The sequence below is a fragment of the Panulirus ornatus genome, chromosome 52, assembly GCF_036320965.1.
Source record: "Panulirus ornatus isolate Po-2019 chromosome 52, ASM3632096v1, whole genome shotgun sequence".
Classification (NCBI taxonomy): domain Eukaryota; kingdom Metazoa; phylum Arthropoda; class Malacostraca; order Decapoda; family Palinuridae; genus Panulirus; species Panulirus ornatus.
This window is the reverse complement of record NC_092275.1, coordinates 8599468-8610701: the sequence shown is the minus strand read 5'-3', so window position 1 is coordinate 8610701 and position 11234 is coordinate 8599468. Positions and strand designations below refer to the sequence as shown.

At 36.0% G+C, this 11234-nt stretch overlaps 1 protein-coding gene and 1 long non-coding RNA gene across 3 annotated transcripts; one reads left to right on the top strand and one right to left on the bottom strand.

The window, feature by feature from the left end:
• Positions 1 to 1022: 1022 nt before the first annotated feature.
• On the top strand, positions 1023 to 4847 carry LOC139765031 (protein kinase C-binding protein NELL1-like). 2 transcript variants are annotated; one of them, XM_071692110.1, is made up of 5 exons: positions 1023 to 1209; positions 1723 to 1921; positions 2814 to 2909; positions 3276 to 3425; positions 4388 to 4847. In XM_071692110.1, exons 1-5 carry the CDS (start codon positions 1113 to 1115, stop codon positions 4521 to 4523), a joined length of 678 nt encoding a protein of 225 aa, XP_071548211.1. In that variant the 5' UTR covers positions 1023 to 1112; the 3' UTR covers positions 4524 to 4847. The 2 variants fall into 2 exon arrangements, with proteins under 2 accessions (XP_071548211.1, XP_071548212.1); XM_071692111.1 differs by lacking the exon at positions 2814 to 2909 and having other exon boundaries at positions 1027 to 1209.
• A 2543-nt stretch (positions 4848 to 7390) lies between these two features.
• Positions 7391 to 8895, bottom strand: LOC139765033 (uncharacterized). Its single transcript, XR_011716553.1, has 3 exons — positions 8736 to 8895; positions 8234 to 8481; positions 7391 to 7726 (listed from the first exon to the last, which is right to left on the bottom strand). It is a non-coding gene; the product is annotated as an uncharacterized lncRNA (long non-coding RNA).
• Positions 8896 to 11234: the final 2339 nt, after the last annotated feature.

Genomic DNA, 11234 nt, shown 5'->3' with positions numbered 1-11234 from the left:
GCTCATTGTTTCGAGTCTTGGTCTACTTAGAATGTTGGATGACCTATTATTCACATTTGGTTTTCATTGGATGTATGGAGGAATGTATGATGAAGATATGCTAAACAACGTTAATGGTAGATACCGTGTAAGTTTATCTCTTAATGGCTTACAACATGATTTATGTAAATACGAAGCAAATTTTCGAAACTATTCGACTGCATTTCGACCTGCACTACTATTGTCACTGATCACTTGTTTAATGAGAACTTTGACATGGAAGGAGCTCTAGCCTTCATATCTTTTCATGCAACATTGAATATGTAACTGATTATGACGACCGATAACACATGATTGATAAACTAAATCCTTTTCTTACTTTATTACATCATCGTCACAGTTCTGCCGAGTGTAAGTGCGTTGTCACGTCGTTATACAGATTCGCCGTCCAGAAAGTGGAGGGGGGTTGCAAGGCCTTTACACACAGTCTCCTCACGAACTTTTACGAGTGACTGTACTTTCCATTAAATGATTTGGTGATGCTCAGATTTTCTACTTCCCATGAAAATGAAGATGGCTGAAACAAGTCTACTGATTGTGAAGCTAGTGCGTGAAAGCTTTTAGCAGAAGAGCAGTTACGGGTAGCAATTTAAGTCAAATGTGACACAACATTATAAGATTCTTGGACAAGATATGGTGAGTCAGTTCATGAAAACTAATCATCTGCTAATAATGGGTAAATGTGTCTTCTACTGAATTAGGGAAAACACGTGTGTTAAAGTGCCTTGTTTTGGATTTTATTTAACCAAGAACCTTAGATTCGCAGTACATATTCATACATTTACTATCTGCCAATTACTGTAAATCGAAATACAACTCTTGTGAGTCCCAATAATACATATTCTCGTCTACGATATCCTTAATTGCCCAACAGAACACTTTCGAAACCGCTCGGGAGTCGGGGAATGGATTCATGGTCGAACCTGAGCTCTCTATCTTCGAACCCCCAGAAAAAGCCGCCAGTGTTCTTCGTCATGGGCTGCTGGTCGAAACGCCTCATTCCAGCTTTGGACACCAAGTGATTCACATGTATTAGTGCATTCGTTTATTTTATTGTGGATCTGATTTCTACAATGAGGAAGGCAGCACTTGGCGATTTCCCGAGTTACTTCTTGGTGATTTTGGTGTTATTTTCAGCTTTTCGTTCTTCAGTTGGCAGTGGCTTGCGTAGTAAGTAAATGTTGCTAGTACTGTTATTCTTAATTCTGTTCATTAGATATCATTCTTTTTATCATTTTTGTCAGTGAAATGCAAATTTAATAGTTCATACTTTTCATCAAGGTGGCCAGTTTATAGCTTTTTGTTGTATTTTTCCCCCAAGAAACTTTTGTATATTAATGAAACTGTGATTTATTATTCGTAAATCGGATTACAAGACTTTTTGATATACCTTAACGGTAATACTTGTGTTTATAAATCAACAAATTTTGATATTCTCTAGAATTTTTTTTTTTTTTTAAAGGTTTAATTTCAAATTTTTTTTTTAGAATGTTTGTTTGTAAAGGCTTAAGAATTTCATAATTTCTAGAAAATGTTTGTAAAGGCTTGAGAATTTCATAAATGAAAATAGTCGGTAATTCCTAAACTAGATATTACACTAATAACTGGGATTCTTGTTCAAATAAAAAATAACTACAACATATAAATATACAATAAAGTTCTATTATTGTATCGTCTTCGCAGTCGATCAATGTATGGACCAAAAAGGACAAGTTCAGATGGATGGTGCAGTCTGGATCGCTGAAGGGTGTAGGGAATGTATGTGTATGGATGGCAGCGTTATGTGTCACAGGCTGGAGGTTGATTGTCCCCCCAGACCAATGGGAAAATGTGTGGAAATTCATGGGCCTTGTTGTCCAGAGTGGGACTGCGCTATGTCCAGGTATGTTTTAATGTTTGCTCTATATATACATATATATATATATATATATATATATATATATATATAATGAACATTGAAGTTTCGTACTAAGGATGTTTTGATTCGTTTTACACTCTAAAATTTTTTATGCGTACGTATTCATCAGGTTTTCTATAGCATAGGAATAATATTTGCTAGTGATTTGTGCCATGTAAACTACCGTACAGTGTTATTGTCCGATTGTTTCATAAATAACTTGGTATGTTTCATACTGTTTAACTAATTCTGCAATTACTCACTTTTATAATATATAGTATAAGATTTTTAGGTCTGCAACAAAATTTTTCAACATAATTTGTTGAATCGTGCTCGAAACTTTAATACTTTCCTTTTTGCACCCCCCCCCCCCCCGAGTTCCTCTATTGTGCTAAGTCAAACTATATCCTTTTTATCAAGGGAAAAAAATTGAGTCCAAGATTTATAATTTCCTTTGATCATATCGCATACAAAATATCGTAAAAGAAATGAAACACTCCGAAATAGGTCGGGAAAAACCTCATTTCATATTGGTGTAAAAAGAACAGGCATTCCAATACTTGGACACTTGAGATATACACTGTCTCCAAACTTGACGTACAACAAGCGTAGAATTCTTTTAACACATCAATATTTAATTTTTCCGATGACAAAATATTAATTTCTAATATTCATCAAAACTCCCCTCGCTCTGTTTCCTTTTCCATTTATGTTGAGGCTAATAATGGGCTTTGGTCTGTGGAAAAAAGTGCTTCATATTGCAGGAATATGAATGCAACATTCAAAACCCTTTTCTAATCATCCCCCCCCCCCCCCCCGCGATTACTCTATCAATAAATACAAATAAAAATTCCATGGCTTTGTTTTTTCGCTATAGCTCTAAATGCTCTGCAGTGCAGTGTGAAGCGCCACCACGACCACATTGTCAGCCCATAATACTTGAGGGAGAATGCTGTGCTCTGGACTGGATATGGTTTGTTTACTTTCTGGTCAAAATACTTCGCATTAATATCTTAACGTTCACAAATTGTATAACTCGTTGAATTTTTATGGAGAAGAAACTCTCTCAATGGAGTAATCTTTAAAAATCTGTCACAGTGACTATTTACACCTAAAATGTACTTCCTAAAGTTTTCCTGCGACTACAACTGTCATTCAGATTCGGAAAATGTGATCTAAAGTATAAATTAGTTTTGATACGTAGAGATGTTTCATCAAAGTAAAAATAGGTCATCCTTGACTCAACTTCAATACTTGGAGCAGATCCATTTCATCATCGACTTCTTATATAACTAATACTCCAAACGTACTGATATCTACATTTTCATATATTTTTTAGCATTGGATGTCAAGATCCTCAAGGAATGCTGAGAGATGAGGGGGAGTTGTGGAGTGATCCTTCTACACCCTGTACTGTCTGTTCCTGTCATGAAGGCATTGTGGAGTGTCTCCGTGATGAATGCTCCTGTGATCCAAACTGCAACCTTGGGTTAGTTCCCCATTATGTTACTGTAAAAAACAACTTGCATTGACTACAAAAAGTTTTGTAAATTACTGCAAAAATAAATCAGGGACAATAAAAAGCGTTTATGTAAAGTACTGTAAAAAAAATTACATCGATTGTAAAAAAAGTAATGTTTCTGTAAACAACTGCAAGAAACTTTCTATAACTGATAATTCTTACAATCATATTTCGCGTTGGACATCTTTAGTTCGAGTAATACTGGAAACGCTTATCTTTACTATATTCATCTCTGATCCTCGATTAAATGTGGATTGATTTAAGAAAAAAAAATGGCACTCGTCGTTCCTGTCATATTGTTTTGTAGGACATTTATTTCAACATTACTGTAAACGTTACCTTTGCTATATGAATTTTGATTCCATGCTGAATGTAGATTCTTTTTAAGAAAAAACTATTATCTACATACTTCTTGAGTCGAATCTTTCACAACGCTACATTATTATTAAGGTAATGGAGAAGTGTAATAATTTTGTTTATATTCCTCTAACACTATTTCTCTTTATATTGCACTGTTCCTTTTAACTAACTTTCGATATAGTTAGTCTTCATAAGCGGATGTTAATCTTTGAAACAGGAATTTTCATGTTCCAGAACTTGTGCATAACTCCATCAAAACCATTGGAGGGAAATTTTCAAATTACTCTAACCACTTGGAAGAATTTAATATCCTACGAATTTCAAAAATTCAATTAGAAAGGTTCACATTCGTGCATTTTCCTATGAACTGATAATCTATTCAAAACTCTGGTCTTTGAGTAAGGCAACTTCAAGTTGTTCCCTTTACCTTAAAGCGAATCTGATTATAATCAGTAAAGGAATTATAACCTTGAACCTCATAGACTCTACAACTTAACTCTAAGATGCTTATTGCTCAACCTATTGTGGATTTAGTCTGAGTTTTCTAAATTTGGTATTAACATTTTCAGATGTATAGATCACCAAGGCGCTCCCCGTAACGAGGGGGAAATGTGGCGGGACCCAATGGATCCTTGTACCTCCTGTTCGTGTGAATTTGGAATGGTATCATGTTACCCACAAGACTGCCCTCCACAAATACCTTGACCCCCACCTCCGTAACCAGGACAATATTGCCCCAACTGTGATCCATCTCTGGATTAACAATAGTAAACTGAAATACGAATCTTTTAGTAACAGACCAAAAAAAAGTATTTTAGGCTGCCACTCTGAAATATATTTTCAGATTTCCTAGTTTCCATGTACAACTTTTGTTTGATAATGCAATAGATTTTGCAATTCATTTTTTCAGAATATATGAATGTAAATAAGGAAATGAAATGTTCCATACAGATCCAGAAAAGATAAACGATAATTGTAATGACCTGAGTCCATTTCTCACTTATTAAAAGCTATGTGCATTTCTTTTAAGCTATATGGATTAATGACCTCGTTACCTAAAACTAACGGAGATGCTCATTTTGTATTTTTCTTAAAGAATTATCAGAACCACATTCTTGCACAGACAAGTTAAAATCTACATAACTGGACAACACGTTTAAGTCGTTTATGTTCTAACTGCATCATGAATCAAACGTTCACATCATCTTGGATTTACAAAAAACACCTGCAGTAACAACCAATTTTTAATGTTCTTTTTAATAGATGTGTTGAACTAGTAAACAAGACAAAAGCAATATCCAAAGTTAAACGTGTGGATGTTTTCAACTGGGTTCACATCACAAAATATGCCAATCCAGACAGCTTGTATAGTAGTTTCTTTGCCAACGCACTGTTCTCAGGTAGTGTGAATGGGGCAATTGTGTACTAGAAGATCATCTCTGGAGAAAGACATAATTCAGCATTACCAGCTATTTTTGTACAAATTCTCATTCCAACAATTTTCACAGTACTGGTAGACCTAGCTTCCACACCTTGTTTACAAGTTATCATATATCTTTTCAGTGTATATAATTTCTTCCGCTGTGGTAGTCTGCAGTGGTGCATAACTGTCTGGTCATTATATATAACTGCCGTAAAGCTCGAGCGGTTTGTCTACGTGAACAAAATTACTTGTGTTCACGAAGTTTGACAGTAGTTACTGTGTACTGCAGCTTCATGCTGCCCATTTCTTACAAAAAAGATTTCAGATGCGTGAAGTTGCTAGATTAATTTTATAGCAGTATTGGTGACTGGCTTTTATATCGAGGTTTTTGGACACTTGGGTGATCCTGGTCTGATCTAGTTTCGGGATTATCTTATTCGTTCCCCTCAAACTGTACACACAAATTCAAATTACTTTCAGTTGGTTAAATAAGGAACTTGATAAAAGCCGATAGTCTTCCTTCAATTTCACAAGTTCTGCACTTGGTTCTTGTCGCAGTTCCGTATTGGCTTCCAAGAACTGGTTGGAACAACGGTGCAACATAAGTGGTTGCATCGCGAGTGACAAGTTAACTCTGGCGAGCGTTCGGCTGCAGGAACGTTGTTAGAACGAGGTCCTAGGTTAACACCAGGACTGATAAAAGGTACCAATATAAGATATCGAAATGAATGCTTTCTGAAATGCCTGATTAACGATGCACAGGAACTAATGCAGTGGTCCTTTGTATTGACGAGAAGCACTAAGTGATTAGATTGTTTTACAAACCCAGACATAAAACCAGATTTTTTAGAAAGGCGAGATAAGGACAAATTCCTTCCAGTTCATTGTCGAACTGCGAACAAATGAGTCAAGGAACGTATGTCAGCAGCGTAAAGTAGACGAAAGACCCAAATTTTATATTTACAGGAAATAGGTTACCTACATAAAAATGAGAATTTGACTTCAGTGATTACACGTGGCAAGACACAAGAATTAGCGCGCAACTGGGTTAGTTGTCCACGAGAATTCCTCCGAATGTAAGGATTCTCCCAAATTTGATGTCAAATTCGAGGATTTAACATTTCTCCTTACCAGAATCTCCAATAAGAAGACCTGATTACATTGTCTAGCCAAACTGATCTCGCAAGCTTGTGTCCATCGTATGGCATTAACACTGTCCTTTAACAAGGTGGGTACCACGACACCAATTTGGAATTCCTTTCATTAGCTATCCCAAAGGCTGGACTAGTATTCGATGAAAATCCATAGATAATTTCCTTAATACCTTTAGACTTTTCCAGTGGTTTTTTCAAAAGTCTAAAGAGCATGGAGGTCATGCCAAACGGAGACCTTACGACGACAGCAAATTCAAAATCCGACCTTGTGATGGATCTTTGAGGATTATGCTATATCATTGGACTTTAAAGACTACAATGAAATTTTCCTCCTAAAGTTGTCAATCACTTCTCTGCTACAAACTAGCGCAGCATTGAAGAGGAGCCCCGAAAAGAGTTGCAAGGTTGTGATCAAAGCATACTGGATGTTTTAGCAACACCCATTATGTACCTTGTGAAGTCAGCTTTTAAAATATTTCAGTAGATTCAGGTAATTCTTCACGTATGCAACTTCCTAATTATACTTAGTCGCTTTTAAATACCAGAGATAGGCAATCTCGATTGCCTTCTGGACTATATGAATCGCATCTTGAAAATTTAAAGCTCATACACAAATATTCACTTCGAGTAAAGGCAAAACAATGCACAGATTATTGCTATTAAAAGGCAATCTAAAATTTCTTTTAGACAATTTTAAAACAGACCATCTGTCAAAGTTTCCTTTGAGCCGTTAAGCATGGCCAATAGAACCCTTTTTTTTTTCCCCATACATTACCAACCTCTCCCCCTGACGTCTTCCAGTGGCAGTGTTGAAAAGAATATATGCAGGAGACCATAGTGTAATCCATTCGACTTTCATAAAATTTTAGTGTTAAGATTGGAGATTTAGCCCCCCACCTTTCGAAGTTAAAGAAAGTTTAAACTTGTGCTAAACCAGGATCAAAAAGATTTAGCAGAACGTGGATAGCAATGCAGAGGAATAAATGATTAGAAACTTTCCTGTACATTATATATATTTCATATGCAAATTACAAATACAATGTTCACAAATTAAGATTAAATAGAAATTTGATCTACAAAGCATAAAAACGTCTTTACAGAAGAATTTCACTTTCCACAATAGTACACGTTTCTTTACGTAATAATGATTTAACAGTTCAGACACACTCCTGGATGCGGAGGGTCGAAGCACAGTCCTGGCACCATTAACGGTAGAGGATATTCCATTAAACTACACTGATATGCCATTGATGCAGGATCAGACTGTAGACTGGTTCATCTGCCACATTTCTCCCTCCTTGTGGGAAAATCCTTGAAATTCCATACAAGCACTGTAAATATGGTATATTAGAATTAACATGATCCAAATGATAGTTTCACGAAAAAAAAAAAAAGTTTCGATGAATGACCGAAAGTTGAATCGTCTGAATCTTTTGTCTTACAAGTTATGAACTAAAATACATGCAACATTTACAGAATTAGAGGCATTTTAGATGGGGTTTTACTTTGTGTAAAAGAATGAATACCAAAGGTTATTCCGCTAAAATCTGTTTCACGTTTGTAGTCCTTACTTGGTCATAAATAGTCCTATTACTATCAAACATACCGAACCACAGTTTAAAGAACTACACTAAAGTCCCCTCTTCACTTTTCTGAAAATGAATCAAGATCATAACGGCACTTTTACAACTTAGAATTTAAAGATTAAACAAGAATAAGTTATCAAAACATCAGACCTACGAATACTTAAAATAAGAATTCCAACCATGAATGACTATTTTCCTACAAATATAAAATCCCGAGGCTACAGATTAAGAGAAACATCACAAGATTTTTACCTTTACATGGGACATTTCCAGGCGTGACAGCATGGTCCAGGAACTTGTTCGCAGCTGGGGTCTGGCATAGGTGGACACTCCACCTTCATAGTACGACAGACAACAATCTTGCCCATACATGCACACTCCCGGCACCCTCTGGATATCCAGACTTCACCTTCGGCTCGATATCGTCCTGCCTGGTCTGTGCATTCGTGGTCGATAGTGAAGATCATAGATACAACTGCCACGTCACCTAGTATTCACCTCTTGAAGAATGGAAATAAAGTTAAAAGAAATAGCAACAAGTTTCATAGTATGAAATAGCATCTTGAATTATATCACTATGGTCTGAAAACAAGATATTAGTCCGTAGAGAGTTAAATAGGAATATTGAAATTAGAAGGAAAACATTGCCAACCCTCTACATTGCTAAATCAGGTGAAAGAATAACTACAATTACCAGTCGCTACGAATTACCAAGGATGTCAAAAAAAAAAAAATACCAGAATTAACCACTTACTTTCCATGTCATCGCAAAAAGACGAAGAAATCGATGAAAATATCAAATACAATAAAGAAACCCATGGTTAACAAGATTCTTTTACAAAGAGAATCGCCAATAAACACGGAAGCAAGGACTGTGTGCGCACTGCTCGACGGCTCGGTCTAGAAAGGAGTGTTGCACTGCATCAGTCCGCGAGGTAAACCATTGGCGGTTTTTCTGAGGTTCGAGGATTTACATTCAGGTTCGACCATGAATCCGAACATGATTCGAGATATTACAAGAAGAAATATTATCTTGGATCATTGAAGGGAATACAAGGGGGAAAAATGATGATATTAGTGATTCAGAGAACTCATAATCACACGTACAATGATTGGTAGATAGTAAATAGGTTAACATACATTGTGAAGCTATGGTCCTCTTTTGAACACAAAATCCCAAACGAAGCATTCTACGTTTTCTATTTCTCTTTTTTCCTAATACAATTGAGGAAACGCCTTTGTACAGTAAGTCAATCATTCTAATAGTCTGATTCATCAAATCTGGGGTAGCTAATCTTTGGCTACTTAATTCAAAAGACCTTGATTTTTTATTTGCTCAGAAATATTTGTCAAATTTCTTCGCCTGATTGTTCTAGTCGTAATAAACAAAGCTTTATGTTCGGTAGTTTCACGAATTCGGTATTAGTTTCAGTCGTCTCCATTCATTATGGAAAGAAATTCTGAGCTCCACCAAATCATGCAGGACTACGTAGACAGGTCATTACGTAAGAAATTAGCGGTTGGAAGCTGGCTTTCAATTTCCAACCAATTTCCGAACTAGGTTCAGAGACAGCGTTGAAATCTCAAGCAAAATGAACGGCATATACATCTAAAACATAGCAGTTAATTTTCCTTACACATAAGACTCTCATGGATTTATATAGATAGTGGTCTGGCCTGCATATATAGGTACATTGGTGGCTGATAAAGGCCTGATTACGAAGTAATTCATAGCTGTTTCCTTCGCATGTACGTCTGGCACACACAAAGAAGAGTAATAGATCTTCATCAATTTACAACAGAGTTACATATGTTGTAGCCTGTGTTAACGTGGATATTGTTATAACTGTTACTAACCTTAAATGTAATTTGTATGTTGATAATTTGAATGGATATTATGTTGGTAAACAACAATGCCACTGTGGGTAGTGATATTAGGTAACGAGCAATGGAAAGCAATTACGAGTTGCTCACGCGTATATAATACACACACACACACACACACATATATATATATATATATATATATATATATATGTATACACACAAGGACATATCTCAACATTTTGGTAATATGTAGGAACGACAACTGAATGTTAGCTTCCATAGGAACCAGATAATCATTATTCATCCATAATTCGAATCGATTTCAGTTATAAGTTCATCAATACGATTACGATTACCTTGCAAGTGCGTGATTCCGATTCCTCAAAAAATGTGAAATCGATTCCAGTGATCACGATTGTAACATATCTGATTAGAAACTACATCTTAGGACTAACCTTTACCAAATTCTGATATGATTTTCTAACATAAGGATAACCTTCGAAATCAGTAAAGTTTGCTGGATCCTCTTTGAAAGATCCATTCCTTTTCTAGTTTCAAGGTGCACATAATTCACACTGCCTTAATTTCTCTTAATTTAGCTAATCTTATACATGGTCTGAAACGCTGGGAATTAATTCGTTATCTTTAATTATCGGTAACCAAGTAGATGTCGAGATTTAGCTGTCCCTTTAAGCATATCTGGTATCTTTCGTTATGCTCTGAAATTCATCGAGATGTATATAGTCAGCGGATTACTACCATAAAGATATATCGGCTTGTTAGTGTTGCTGGATGGTAACTGGATACTGAGTAACGATGGGGTAATAAGGTTTAACCCTCAATGTCAGAATGGATTCATTTACAATGGAATTTAAAGAAGTCTCAGATCAAACTCAGGTATCTTGTGAAAGAGTTTGAGAGCAATGAAGACCCATTGTTATTTACAGTTTACATATAAGATCCTTATGGAAGTAATTCTTTTTTTACAGCCAGCGTCCATCACGGAGAGACTTGTTTACCAGAAGGTACATTTACAGGGTAGTTCTTTTACAAAACAGATCATTTACAGATCAAAATCTGACGTTACAGCAGATATAATGATCATCAACTTCCTCATAGAGAGGCTCCTTTACTCAGAGTCCCCTTCGAAGGAATGTCTCTTCAGTAAACGTTGCACATGAGAAATCAAGAGCAGGCCTCGCACTGTTAAAGACATATTAGTCATCAGAGAGAAAGCAATAGGATACTAACCCTTAGATGTATGTATAAAAGATAATTTCAAAGACTTTGAGGATAACAAGCGAGATGGGTGGAGATTGTTGGGATGGTTATGATCTCCCTGGTTAAGAATGGGATGCACCAAATCATATTCTGTAATACCGACTGAGTGATTTACTCGATTGTTCTATTTAATGATGATTACCCC